At 47.9% G+C, this 14,976-nt stretch overlaps 1 protein-coding gene across 1 annotated transcript in view; it reads left to right on the top strand.

Annotated features, from left to right (window-relative positions):
* Positions 1–14,976, top strand: part of LRRC1 (leucine rich repeat containing 1) — a 361,772-nt gene that overhangs the window by 254,120 nt on the left and 92,676 nt on the right. The window contains exon 6 of the mRNA XM_069235791.1: positions 12,162–12,225. Within this exon, the coding sequence (XP_069091892.1) occupies positions 12,162–12,225 (64 nt within the window). The remainder of the gene's footprint in view (positions 1–12,161; positions 12,226–14,976) is intronic.

Here is a 14,976-nt window from a genome sequence, read left to right as displayed (position 1 = left end):
ATGACAGGGTGGGGAGCACACCTCAATCACCACAGCATTCAAGGACAATGGGATGTACACCAAACAAAATTTCATATCAATTACCTAGAACTGTTAGCAGTATTTCTAGCGTTAAAAGCCTTTCAACCCATAATAACACACAAATACATTCTTGTCAAAACAGACAACATGACAACAATGTATTATTTAAACAAACAAGGAGGAACACACTCAACACAATTGAGCCTCCTAACACAAAAAATATGGCAGTGGGCGATTCACAACAACATTCGCCCGCCCGCCCGCCTCCCGCCTCCCAGCTGACCCCTCCTCCCCGGCTACCCTTAAATGGCGGCCGCTGCGAGGCAGAGGTAGCGACCACTGACCCTCGGGTAGGTCGCTCCCCTGCTCACGCAGCGCCACCAGTCCCTGACTGCCCTCCTCACCGTTCTCATCCTGTGAGTGTGTGCGAGTGTGCCCCCTCTTTACCCGTGTACCCCGAGTGCTTGTGCTGGCTGACTGACCGGAATCCTCCTTTCTTCCCGTGTATCCCGTGCGTGTCCCCCTGAGTGCCGTGTGCCCCCTCCTGCCGTTCTCCCTCATTTTCAGCCCCTCCCTTTAGAGTTTTACCTGGCCTCTCGCCGTTTTTTGCCGCCGTTCTTTTTGCCGCCTTTTTCGCTGCTTTTTCTTTTTCCCGCCTCCAGATTCCCCCGCCCGCCCGCCTCCCAGCTGACCCCTCCCCCCCGGCTACCCTTAAATGGCGGCCGCTGCGAGGCAGAGGTAGCGACCACTGACCCTCGGGTAGGTCGCTCCCCTGCTCACGCAGCGCCACCAGTCCCTGACTGCCCTCCTCACCGTTCTCATCCTGTGAGTGTGTGCGAGTGTGCCCCCTCTTTACCCGTGTACCCCGAGTGCTTGTGCTGACTGACTGACCGGAATCCTCCTTTCTTCCCGTGTATCCCGTGCGTGTCCCCCTGAGTGCCGTGTGCCCCCTCCTGCCGTTCTCCCTCATTTTCAGCCCCTCCCTTTAGAGTTTTACCTGGCCTCTCGCCGTTTTTTGCCGCCGTTCTTTTTGCCGCCTTTTTCGCTGCTTTTTCTTTTTCCCGCCTCCAGATTCCCCCGCCCGCCCGCCTCCCAGCTGACCCCTCCTCCCCGGCTACCCTTAAATGGCGGCCGCTGCGAGGCAGAGGTAGCGACCACTGACCCTCGGGTAGGTCGCTCCCCTGCTCACGCAGCGCCACCAGTCCCTGACTGCCCTCCTCACCGTTCTCATCCTGTGAGTGTGTGCGAGTGTGCCCCCTCTTTACCCGTGTACCCCGAGTGCTTGTGCTGACTGACTGACCGGAATCCTCCTTTCTTCCCGTGTATCCCGTGCGTGTCCCCCTGAGTGCCGTGTGCCCCCTCCTGCCGTTCTCCCTCATTTTCAGCCCCTCCCTTTAGAGTTTTACCTGGCCTCTCGCCGTTTTTTGCCGCCGTTCTTTTTGCCGCCTTTTTCGCTGCTTTTTCTTTTTCCCGCCTCCAGATTCCCCCGCCCGCCCGCCTCCCGCCTCCCAGCTGACCCCTCCCCCCCGGCTACCCTTAAATGGCGGCCGCTGCGAGGCAGAGGTAGCGACCACTGACCCTCGGGTAGGTCGCTCCCCTGCTCACGCAGCGCCACCAGTCCCTGACTGCCCTCCTCACCGTTCTCATCCTGTGAGTGTGTGCGAGTGTGCCCCCTCTTTACCCGTGTACCCCGAGTGCTTGTGCTGACTGACTGACCGGAATCCTCCTTTCTTCCCGTGTATCCCGTGCGTGTCCCCCTGAGTGCCGTGTGCCCCCTCCTGCCGTTCTCCCTCATTTTCAGCCCCTCCCTTTAGAGTTTTACCTGGCCTCTCGCCGTTTTTTGCCGCCGTTCTTTTTGCCGCCTTTTTCGCTGCTTTTTCTTTTTCCCGCCTCCAGATTCCCCCGCCCGCCCGCCTCCCGCCTCCCAGCTGACCCCTCCTCCCCGGCTACCCTTAAATGGCGGCCACTGCGAGGCCGCGCAGCGGGCGTGCCGCTGGCGCGCCGAAGGCGCGCCTAAGGCAAGCCCGTCTGCGCCCGTCCGCGCCTGGACCGCGCCTAGCGCCACAACCCCTGGCCCCCGCGACCCCCACCTCCCCCGCCTGACCCACAACTCCGCCTTCCTCACTGCTCTCAACCCCGGCCGCACGCCGGCCTGCTGCCGCGCCACCCCGAAGCGGACCCACGGACCCTTCACCTGCCGCAACTGCCATTTCACCTGCCTACGAACTCACACCACACCCAACAGGAACGACTCGCCCAGAAACAACCTCAACTGCATCCTGGTCAACACCATATCAGTCCACAGGCACGCCATCGAACTGTGGAACCTCATCGACTCTACAAACCCGGACATCGCCTTCCTCACCGAGACCTGGATGAACCCCTCCTCGGCACCCGACATCGCCATAGCCATCCCCGACGGCTACAAAATCATCAGGAAAGACCGCACCAACCGCACCGGAGGAGGCATCGCCATCGCCCACAAGAGCTCCATCCGCATCTCAACCTACACCGACAACTCACTGCCCGACGCCGAGCACCTCCACTTCTCAATCAACAGCGACCCCAAGACCACCCTCAGAGGCACCCTGATATACAGACCACCAGGACCACGCACAAAGTTCAGCGAAGACATCGCAGACTTCATCAGCCCACACGCACTCCCGTCCACCAACTACATCCTCCTAGGGGACCTCAACTTCCACCTGGAGAATCGCACCGACAACAACACCACCGCCTTATTGGACAACCTCGCCAACCTGGGACTGAAACAACTAGTCAACACCCCCACCCACTACGCCGGACACACGCTGGACCCCATCTTCTCCTCCAGCAAACACATCTCTTTCAGCCACACCACTGTACTCTCCTGGACAGACCACAGCTGTGTCCACTTCAGCTTCAAGAAAACCAACGTACACCACCACGCCCAACAACCACCAAGAAGACAGTGGAACCGAATCTCCTCGGAACAACTCATATCGACCCTCTCTCAGAACCCACCCACCAGCACTACAGACCCCAACGAAGCCGCCAACAACCTCACGAGCTGGATCTCAGACTGCGCCAACCTCCTGGCCCCCCTGAAGACCCAAGCAAACAGAAACAGCCACAAGAAAAATTCCTGGTTTACCCCCGACCTCAAGGACTCCAAAAAAGAATGCCGCACCCTCGAGAAGACTTGGCGCCTCAACCAGACCGACGAAAACATGTCTGCTCTCAAAAACGCCACCCGCAAACACAACCAACTCCTCCGCGCAGCACGAAAATCAGCCTTCCAGAACAGACTAGACAGCAACGCCCACAACAGCAAGGAACTATTTGGCATCGTCAAAGAGCTCTCCAACCCCGACGCCGAAAACAACTCCATCCCTCCCTCACAGGACCTCTGCGACTCCCTCGCAGCTTTCTTCCACCACAAGATCACCGACATCTACAACAGCTTCACCACAGCCAACTCGAACCCTCCACCGGAACCCGCCACCGACAACACCACCATCCACACCTGGAACTCAACCTCCACTGAGGAAACCACCCGCGTCATGAACTCCATCCACTCAGGATCACCATCCGACCCCTGTCCGCACCACATCTTCAACAAAGCCGACAACATCATCGCACCCCACCTCCGAGACGTCATCAACACATCTTTTTCCACCGCCACCTTCCCGGAGAACTGGAAGCACGCTGAACTAAACGCCCTCCTAAAGAAACCAACAGCAGACCCCACCGAACTCAAAAACTTCCGGCCCATCTCGCTCCTACCGTTCCCCGCCAAAGTGATCGAGAAAATCGTCAACGCTCAACTCACCACCGCCCTGGAAACCAACGACTCACTCGACCCCTCACAGTTAGGCTTCAGAGCTAACCACAGCACCAAGACCGCCCTCATCGCAGCCACGGACGACATCAGATCCCTGACCGACAAAGGAGAAACCGTGGCCCTCATACTCCTGGACCTCTCTGCAGCATTCGACACGGTCTGCCACCGCACCCTGATACGTCGCCTAAGCAACGCCGGCATCAGAGGCAAGGCCCTGGAATGGATCACCTCCTTCCTCTCCGGAAGAACTCAGAGAGTCCGCCTCCCCCCCTTCAGATCCACGGCTACGGAGATCATCTGCGGCGTCCCCCAGGGATCCTCCCTCAGCCCCACCCTCTTCAACATCTACATGACCCCCCTGGCGAACATCGCACGCAAACACGGACTCAACCTCATATCCTACGCAGACGACACCCAGCTCATCCTATCCCTCACCAACGACCCCACCTCAGCAAGAACCAGACTACACGAAGGCATGAAGGAAGTAGCGAACTGGATGACAGACAGCCGGCTTAAACTGAATACAGAGAAAACGGAGGTCCTCATCCTCGGCCCTACACCTACCGCCTGGGACGACTCCTGGTGGCCTCCTGCCCTAGGCAGCACTCCCCAACCCACCGACCACGCACGCAACCTCGGTTTCATCCTGGACTCTTCCCTCTCCATGACCAGACAGGTCAACTCGGTGACCTCAGCATGCTTCAACACCCTCCGCATGCTCCGCAAGATCTTCCGCTGGATCCCCACTGACACCAGGAAGACCGTCACCCACGCCCTCGTCACCAGTCGCTTGGACTATGGGAACGCTCTGTACGCCGGCATCACCATCAAGCTACAGAGGAAACTACAACGAATCCAGAACGCTGCTGCACGACTTATCCTGAACATACCCCGCCACAACCACATCTCCGGACACCTGAGGAAACTCCACTGGCTCCCAGTCAACAAGAGGATAACCTTCAGACTCCTCACCCACGCACACAAAGCCCTGCACAACCGCGGACCAGAACTCATCAACCACCGCATCTCCTTCTACACTCCTCCTCGCACCCTACGCTCGACCGGACAAGCCCTGGCAGCCGTACCACGCATTCGCAAAGCCACTGCCGGAGGCAGGTCCTTCTCTTACCTAGCAGCGAAGACCTGGAACTCCCTTCCCAGCCACCTTCGCGCCATACAAGACCACCTTCACTTCAGACGGCAGCTCAAGACCTGGCTCTTCGAGCATTGAACCCCCCCCCCCCCCACAGCGCCTTGAGACCCTTACGGGTGAGTAGCGCGCTTTATAAATGCGACTGATTGATTGATTGATAATAGCACAATTTATTCCAGGGATCCAAAACCAACTAGCAGACAACCTTTCGCGAGACCACCAACAAGTCCACGAATGGGAAATTCACCCCCACGTTCTGAACAAGTACTTTCAAATTTGGGGAACACCCCAGATAGATTTGTTCGCAACAAAAGAAAACGCAAAATGCCAAAACTTCGCATCCAGGTACCCACACCGCGAATCACAAGGCAATGCTCTATGGATGAGTTGGTCAGGGATATTTGCATATGCTTTTCCCCCTCTCCCTCTCCTTCCATATCTAGTAAACAAGTTGAGTCAAAACCAACTCAAACTCATAATGATAGCACCCACATGGGCAAGACAACCTTGGTATACAACTCTACTAGACCTTTCACTAGTACCGCATGTCAAACTACCCAACAGACCAGATCTGTTAACACAACACAAACAACAGATCAGGCATCCAAACCCAGCATCATTGAATCTGGCAATTTGGCTCCTGAAATCCTAGAATTCGGACACTTAGACCTCACACAAGAATGCATGGAGGTCATAAAACAAGCTAGAAAAGCTTCCACTAGACACTGCTATGCATCTAAGTGGAAAAGATTTGTTTGCTACTGCCATACCAATCAAATCCAACCATGGCATGCCTCTACAAAGGACATAGTGGGATACTTACTACATTTGCAAAAAGCGAATCTCGCTTTTTCATCTATAAAAATACACCTCGCAGCAATATCTGCTTACCTACAAACTACTCATTCATCGTCTCTATTTAGAATACCAGTTATTAAAGCATTCATGGAAGGGCTAAAAAGAATTATACCACCAAGAACACCACCAGTTCCTTCATGGAACCTTAACATCGTCTTAACAAGACTCATGGGTCCACCTTTCGAACCCATGCATTCCTGTGAAATGCAATATCTAACCTGGAAAGTCGCATTTCTCATTGCAATCACATCCCTCAGAAGAGTAAGTGAAATACAGGCATTTACCATACAAGAACCATTTATTCAAATACACAAAAATAAAATAGTTCTAAGAACAAATCCAAAATTTCTACCAAAAGTAATCTCACCATTCCATTTAAATCAAACAGTAGAATTGCCAGTGTTCTTCCCACAACCAGATTCCGTGGCTGAAAGGGCACTACATACATTAGACATCAAAAGAGCACTAATGTACTACATTGACAGAACAAAGCTAATCAGGAAAACAAAACAACTGTTCATAGCTTTTCAAAAACCACACATAGGAAATCCAATCTCTAAACAAGGCATTGCTAGATGGATAGTCAGATGTATTCAAACATGCTATCTTAAAGCCAAAAGAGAATTGCCTATTACACCAAAGGCACACTTAACCAGAAAGAAAGGTGCTACAATGGCCTTTCTAGGAAACATTCCTATGAGTGAAATATGTAAGGCTGCAACCTGGTCTACGCCTCATACATTTACTAAACACTACTGTGTAGACGTACTAAATGCACAACAAGCTACAGTGGGCCAAGCTGTACTAAGAACATTATTCCAAACTACTTCAACTCCTACAGGCTAAACCACCGCTTTTAGGGGAGGTAACTGCTTTATAGTCTATGCGAAACATGTGTATCTGCAGCAACATATGCCATCGAACTGAAAATGTCACTTACCCAGTGTACATCTGTTCGTGGCATTAGTCGCTGCAGATTCACATGTGCCCTCCCGCCTCCCCGGGAAGCCTGTAGCCGTTTAGAAGTAGATCTTAAATCTTAAACATTTGTACATTTGTAAATAATTATTATAAACTTTTTATGTACATACGTATTCACTCCATTGCATGGGCACTATTTATAGCAAACAACTCCATCCTCACCCTCTGCGGGGAAAACAATCTAAGATGGAGTCGACGCCCATGCGCAATGGAGCCGAAGAGGGAGGAGTCCTTCGGTCCCGTGACCAAAAAAGACTTCTTCGAAGAAAAACAACTTGTAATACTCCGAGCCCAACACCAGGCAGCGGACTGTGCGAAACATGTGAATCTGCAGCGACTAATGCCACGAACAGATGTACACTGGGTAAGTGACATTTTCAATATATATATATATACACACACACACACACACACACACACACACATACATACATAATGTTGATGGCATGTGTAGCTGCAGATACACATGCTGTGCATATCCCACCATCTAGTGTTGGGCTCGGAGTGTTACAAGTTCTTTTTCTTCGAAGAAGTATTTTTTTTCGAGTCACGGGATCGAGTGACTCCTCCTCTTGGTGATGGTGCGCATGGGCACCGACTCCTTTGTTAGATTGTTTTCTTTCTGCCATCAGGTTCAGATGTGTCCCATCTCACTCCGAGACTTTCGATTCTGAAACTTTATATTAACTTTTCTCATACCGTCGTTATTGTTTTTGAACGCATTTACTTCTGCACTCGGTCCGATAGTACCATCAGGATCAAGAAAACACAGTTTTGGGCGATTGTGCCTTTCTTGGGCCTGTTCGGGCCTACTGCACCATAGCCTGATGGATCGGACTCCATTCCGATTCTGTCCTCGGTGCCACGCTAAATTCCCTTATACCTACCAGCACTTGGTCTGTAATCTTTGCCTTTCTCCTGAACACCGTGAGGAAGATTGTGAAGCTTGTCGCTCTTTTAGATCGAAGAAAACACTGCGTGATCGAAGGGCAAGAAGACTAGAGATGGTGTAGAAACATACAGAGCCCGCCAACACCATAGAGGAGGAGCAGGCACAGACAGCTGTTGCGATCCCGGATTCCAACTCAGAACAAGGATCAGAAGACGACAGCCAGCCAATCACAGCGGCGCAGTATGTGAGTACACCTGCCCCTACACCCACTTTAAAAAAAGAAAAAAAAAAACAAACAAGGCCTTAGGTTCATCACTGCTGTCAAGCCATGGTTCCACCCGAAAAAAAGTAATCGCCGACCGGCCCATGGGTTCGGCGCCGAAAAAGGCCAAAACCACCCCATCAATAGGCCATGCCTGTTTAAGTGCCGGAGTCGAGCAAGAAAATAAGAACCTCAACCTCCAAACCGAGCTGACGCCTACAATGTTCTGATCCGAAATTAATGCGCCTTGCTTCGGAGCAGAAACCCCGGCTATCTTCGGGACTGAAACACCTCACAACCGCTTCAGAGCTGAAAACTGACACTGCAGCTAGAAGTATTAATACTAGCATCTCAATCAGACGACATGCATGGTTAAGGTCCTCATGTTTTGAACCTGAAATACAACAAGCAGTGCTTAATATGCCATTCGATAAACAGCATCTCTCCGGACCAAAGGTAGACACTACCATTGAGAAACTCAGAAAAGACTCTGATACTGCAAAAGCCATGGGAGCCCTTTATACCACACCTTTTCGGAGTTCCTTTTGGAAACCACAGTTTAGGGTAGGTTTTAAATCACAAACTGCAGAAGCTTCCACCTCCCATCCAAAACAACCACAGCAGTATTATTCAAGAAGGTAATTTAGAGGTTCTTACAGAGGACAGAACTTCAGAACCAGAGACAAATTTACAGCCTCAAAGGATGCTACCCCAACCACTAAACAATGACTTTCCAAACATCTCACAATCCCATACTTCTCTTGTGGAAGGAAGACTGCAACAATTCCATTCTCACTGGCAGAACATCACCACAGATCGGTGGGTACTCTCAATTATTCGCAATGGTTATTGCCTAGAACTCATCTCTACTCCTCCAACTATTCCCCCTCGTTCTCACAGACTTTCTCCAGAACACAATGTTCTACGAAAACAAGCGGTACAATCTCTATTACTCAAGGGGGAAAGAGAAATGGTTCCCCTCTCACAGCAAGGCTCATGAGTATACTAACTATACTTCCTGGTACCAAAAAGGGATGATACTCTCAGACCCCATTCTAGATCTCAGACCTCTGAATCTATATATCCTGTCAGAACATTTTCATATGGTTACTTTACAGGATGTCATTCCCCTGCTACAAAACACGGTTACATGACTGTGTTAGATCAAAAGGGCGCTTACTTCCACATTCCTATACATCCAGCTCACTGCAAATATTTAAGGTTCGTTATATCAGGCAACCACTAACAATTCAAAGTAATACCCTTCGGAGTAACAACAGCACCAAGAGTGCTCACAAAATGTCTAGCTGTAGTAGCGCGGCATACCTCAGAAGACACTACATACATGTCTTCCCTTATCTAGATCTTTTTAATCGTTTTACTGTGATTTAATTTAATGATTAACTAATCAGAAATTCAAACAGCTCATCCATCCAGGAGGGAGTGTTTGTACTTAAAACAGTAGACCTATGATCTGCAGTAGCCAGAGAGCGTGTAATTGGTGGGTAGAATGTTTTGTATTGTAGACCAGATATCAGTCAAAGAGCTCAGTCCTCTCCCACTGTTGAATATATGGCATGTCATGCTACCTGGAGCAGGGCAGCTTCTCGTTAGGTCACGGTTGCTCATGGTGATCTGCCTCATACAGTAAAAGAATGAGAGCCCGCCTGAATATGCCCAGTTAGCATGTCAGTCTACTGTTCAGATTGTTAATGAAGCCTGTATCTTTCTGCAGCGCGAGATCTAATTACTTTAGGGTTAATAATGAGAATATTTTAAGATTAGAAATTGTCCCTCTAGTGTGTTCTCTGATTTTGCAAACTTGAAATGAACCCTGTGATTTATTTAAAATTTGCAAGAATAAGATAATAGTATTGAGGAGAATTGTCCTGTTAATAATATCTTGATTCTGGGTCTTTCTAGTTTTTAGGATTTCCAATTACAGACGTGAGATTTGAAAAGTCATAGCTCTCAGGCACAAAGTGCTAGTTCACATACTGTGCCAAGCAGTGCGTGCGGCACTTACACTAGGATACAAAATATCCAGGCCACAGGCTCCAACCCTTCCAGCGCGATATACTGGTTACAGTTAGGATCCGCCTAAGGAAAGAACTTTATCTTTAAAGAGAAGTCCCAGCTCACTCGAAGGACATCATCTCTTTCTGTAATCAGGCAAAGCTCAGAGTTTTTTTAGTGGTGAATGGCGCCCCTGACCTTCTGATATTGGGCCAGAGGTTGACATACACAAGAAAAAAATACTAACGAGTCGAGGGATAATGGATTTTGTTTCTGGTGGCTGGGGTGTGACAAAATCTTTACTTTACAACTTGTGTGACATTTAATTATCGCTCACTACATCGTTTTTTCCCAGATGGCATAACATGAAATCGTTGTGGCTGAGGAACTTTTTTCCATCAATGCTACAAAAACTCCTCTCGCTGTGAACGTTTTTAAAGAGGTTACCAAATTATTTTTACTTTGTGAGTGATTATCCTTAACTGTCAAGCCGCAGCTAACAGGCCGCGTTTTGGGGACGAGATAGAATGGGAATGGTAGCACCGAGCAATGATCGTTTGGCATTCGATTAAAACGATGAAAGAATGCAGAGAATATGGAATGCATCTGCATGTGAGAGAACTTTTTCAACTCTTGTTGTCTTCTTTAGGGCATAGAAAACGTCTGCTGTCTCATCATATGGGCTATCCCACGGGGAACAGATTATTTTCAAAAATGCTGTAGACGTTTTTAGAATTAAATAATTTTATTGGAGAAAAACAAAGACACGTGCAGCCACGCAGAATCCTTAGTGCCCTCAAGCAGTGCAACTTTTTCCCTCAGGTATTGTAACACCAACAAATCTTGAGTTAAACCAGTCACTTCCCAACCGTATTGCCATGTAAAACTGTAAGGTACATGCCCTAACTGGGAAGAGGAAAGCGGAGAGACAAGAGAGAAAGTGTGCTTACAACAAAGATATTGCCACCCTCCCAGGGAGAGCATCAATATGGCGCATGGCGCTTCAGAAAGCTAAATATGCCCTACTCTTGCCTGACTCTGCCCAGTACCCAGGCTCAACTGTCCCATAGCCACCACAGTCACAACTGCCATCATCTCCGTCTCCCGAACCTTTCCTCTTTGGAGCAAGGTGGAAAGCCTTCCGCACCACCTCTCCTTCAGCGACAAACAGCAAGGCCAATGAATCAACCAGCACTGAGGATAATTTGCCTTTTAGAGCCTCAGGCAGAATATTTGCAGGATCACCCATCACTGAGTGTGCGTTCTCAGTTTTGTCCAGCATTTCAATCCGCTCATCCATCCTCAGCAAGTCCTGTATTTCGTTCCCTCTAAAAGCGTGTAGGTCCTTAGCCTCCAGTTCTGTGGGTCTGCACTCAGCTGATTCAAGCTGGTGCTCTGCAGAGAGCACCCTGGTTCCACCGTGTCCTCAACTCTTCTCACCGTGATTGTCACTTAAGTAATTTGCATGTTCACATTTACGGTGTTAATAGATTTTATAAAAGTCCATTCCCCTGCGTTGTGCATTTTCTGAGGGCTCAGCTTCATCATTGAGTTTATCGCCTTTTGACACCAAGTGGACATGGAGTGAAGAAGTCCTCCTTATTTCTCTGCCTTCCAGTCATGGAAATTGATGACAGATCCTGGGTAATGCCAGGAAACAGAACTGCTTTACTCAAGGACCCTGCGTTAGATGCAAACAGGGGGACTAGGAGTCAGGATACTGGCCTCTATATGCTTTTTTATTTTTATTTTTTATTTTATTAAATGTGTTCTCCAACAATAATTGCACCAACGTCTTCCAGGAGTCATTGCTATCCATGTAAATAAATTATCCGAGAATTCTAAATGCCTTTTAAACTCATTGTCAAAGAATTCGAGAAGAGCCCGAATATATTGGGCAGGGGGATGCAGAACAATTTGAAAGGCGATGGGCAGCTCTTCAGCACCGTAAAGCACTTTTATTAATAAATGACCATTAATCCTAAACAGTATTGAAATGAAGGATTTGGTATTAACATAATTTAATATGCTAATTGTCTCCTTTTCCTAATTTGCAAAGCAACTGAAATGTTGAACTGTTTGAGATAGCATTCTATTGAATGGCCATATTTCTTCCTTTAATTTCTGAATGCCATTTTCCTTCTGTTTTCAACAGGTCGATTGCCCAGCTCCATAAGCTACAAGAGCTTGATTTAGGAAATAATGAACTGTATAATTTGGTAAGAAAGCATTTATCCTACATCACACACAATGTGTTATACACAGTTACCTTCCACTACTTATTTCTTGTATGTTTGGGGGCAGGCCACAAAATATCGCGCGAAGCCTGAGATTGTAAAACGTTTTTTTAATTTTAGGCACACTAAAGGTGATATAATTTACACTCAGAAATCCAAAGTGCTTTGTGTGAAACAATATCCTAATCTTTACAATCGGCTCCACCCAATTGCTGTGGCCCTTACCTTAAACCCATTTCATCGCCGTTAAAAGTATTATTATTTTAAACACCCAAAAGCAGATGTTTAAAATCTTTATTTTTAGGAGTAAAGTAAATACATTTTAAATGCCATACAGTTTCGACATAAGGATCGTAGAGGAAAAGAAGCGTCCTAAAATAACTAACTGCAAGTTGCCTTGCAGCCACATTAAGAAATTTGCACAAAAATGTATGCAGCAGGGCGATGTGGTATCAAGCAATGAGTATGTAAAGATTGGAGATTATTTTAAGTCACAAATGAGCAGCACAATTGGATACAAGTGGAGCTGCAACCCGTTCAGCATAGGAAAATAATTTGGCTCACATCCAAAATCAAGGGTTCTTATACACGTTTCTTGCATAATGAATTACAAAAAAGGAGAGATCATCTTTCTGTGAGCAAAAGTATAAATTATTTTGCCATTCAGAACACAAGAAAAATGCATGTCAATACCTTAACACATAAACACCATCCCATTTCTAAAAAAACGAAATCAGCACTCTGTGCTAATGTCATCAGGAGACAGAGCCTGTTTTAGCGCAAGTGGCGCCTGGTGCAACAATCTGTTTTGGCACCCCCACTCCTAGCCTCCTCTTTAGATTCCCTCACTATCACTCAGCAAATGTGCCCCTCATCTCTCTATAGACCCCTCTCACATACATTTCATTTCTTTAAAAGCACTGGTGAGCACTTGCTTTACTCATTCACTCAGCTATCCACATAAAATGCAGATTTGTTCTTCACAGCAACCCTAATAACCCTCTGCACTACTTTATAGCGAGTCCGCACTATTCCAGTCTGTTTCTGTAGCAGGACTATTAATCACAAGCGTTATCTTAGCATTTTTATTGCAGCCTCAAAGGTGAGCACAAGGAACTCTGCATAAGTTATTGCTAAACACAGTGCCCTCCTTAAGGTCAGTGTCCCCCCACCCCCACTTTCATGTCAGCGCCTGTTGCAACCTCACTGGTCACACTGTCCTAAAGACGTCTCTGTCTGGAGAACAATAAGACTTTCAGTGAATGAAGCAGAAGGAATCTTGACAGATGTCATAGAGGACAGGGACCAGTTCATCGAAAGCAATGTAATCATAACACTGGGAATAAACTACTACACGTAAACATGACTGTGCTCTACAGAGCCTGTGGAGAGAAGTGTGCAGGGGAAGGGGAGTAGGAGTGAGTGACAGTGATGACATCCATCTGGTCTAAAATGGCGTTTTGTAGGGAAATGTGGCACTACTAAAAACAAGCAGACTTCTACACATCATATGAAACTTGTTGAGGTAGCATTTATATTAATTGAACTTCTATATTTATGCATTTTTTAAAGAAAATATCAATTCTCATTGTTAGTGCACAAAGAAGAAACCCTGAAAAAATGTCCTGGAGCCTTATCCACCGCCCGCCAAACTCTTTAGGACGGAAAACTACCCTCTGATTTTCCACCCGCCAGCCCTATTATGAGTTTTCTGCTGGGCCAGCAGGCGAAAACATGTTTCCGGCCATTGGCCCAGGGGAAAACTCACCACAACATTGACACCGGCTCGTAATCGAGCTGGTGGCAATGTTTTGGTGTGTCAGGGGCAATAGCACCCATTGCGCTTTTCACTGTCCGTAATTCGGGCAGTGAAAAGCACGACACGGCTATCTATAGGGTGATACCGCCATCCAAAGGCAGGTGGAGAGGGGACTCGTAATCCCCAAGGCAGCATTACCCTGGCGGATTAAGACCGCTGGCACTGCCAGGCTGTTGACAGGTGGCAACCTGATGGTGCCGGCGGTCCAACCATGGCGGCTCCACCAGGGTTGTAATGTGGAAGCCGGACCGCTGCTGTGGAAACAGTCCGACCTCCGCCTTGATTCTGGAGGTCCCAGGACTGCCAGACTCGTAATGAGGGGCTTAATGTGCACCATGTAACTTGATTTCTGTTGTTCACACAAGTATTGCCCCTGTGCTTCTTTAGAAAGTATGGATTCATATTCTTCTTTCTTTGCTAGTAATTGTCTCACTAGTTGTTTTTTGGATCAGTTGTGTAAATTCCCCTAAATGTAGTGTTTCTCTAAATTCTTGCATTGCTTAATTTCTGTCTTCTCTTAACTCCAAGATAATAAACAGATTTGGTGGCTCCTCAGAATGTCCCAGTGTTTGATACCAACTCCTCATTTTCCTTAAATTAGTCTTGAGATGAAAGTTAAATATCTTCTACCACTGCTTGGTTGATCAGGCGCAATGAACCCAAGCACCATTTTTTCTTTTTATTATATTTAGCATCACACTAAGAAGGAGAGTGATTCGATTTCTCTTACCCTGCTCCTTCCCATCTACATATTTTACATAGGACTATTGTGTGAAAAGATTTTTACTGCTTGATTAAGAGTTGTGATCACTTGAGTACAAGGAGAAATTCCAGTGTGTAGCATGTGTGAAACCACCTATTTTTGTCGGGATGGAGTTATGTTTACCTGCATTCATGGCTATGCTAAAATCCCC

The sequence above is a fragment of the Pleurodeles waltl genome, chromosome 5 (genome assembly GCF_031143425.1).
Source record: "Pleurodeles waltl isolate 20211129_DDA chromosome 5, aPleWal1.hap1.20221129, whole genome shotgun sequence".
Lineage (NCBI taxonomy): Eukaryota > Metazoa > Chordata > Amphibia > Caudata > Salamandridae > Pleurodeles > Pleurodeles waltl.
The sequence above is the reverse complement of the archived record's forward strand: the minus strand, read 5'-3'. Positions and strand labels throughout refer to the sequence as shown.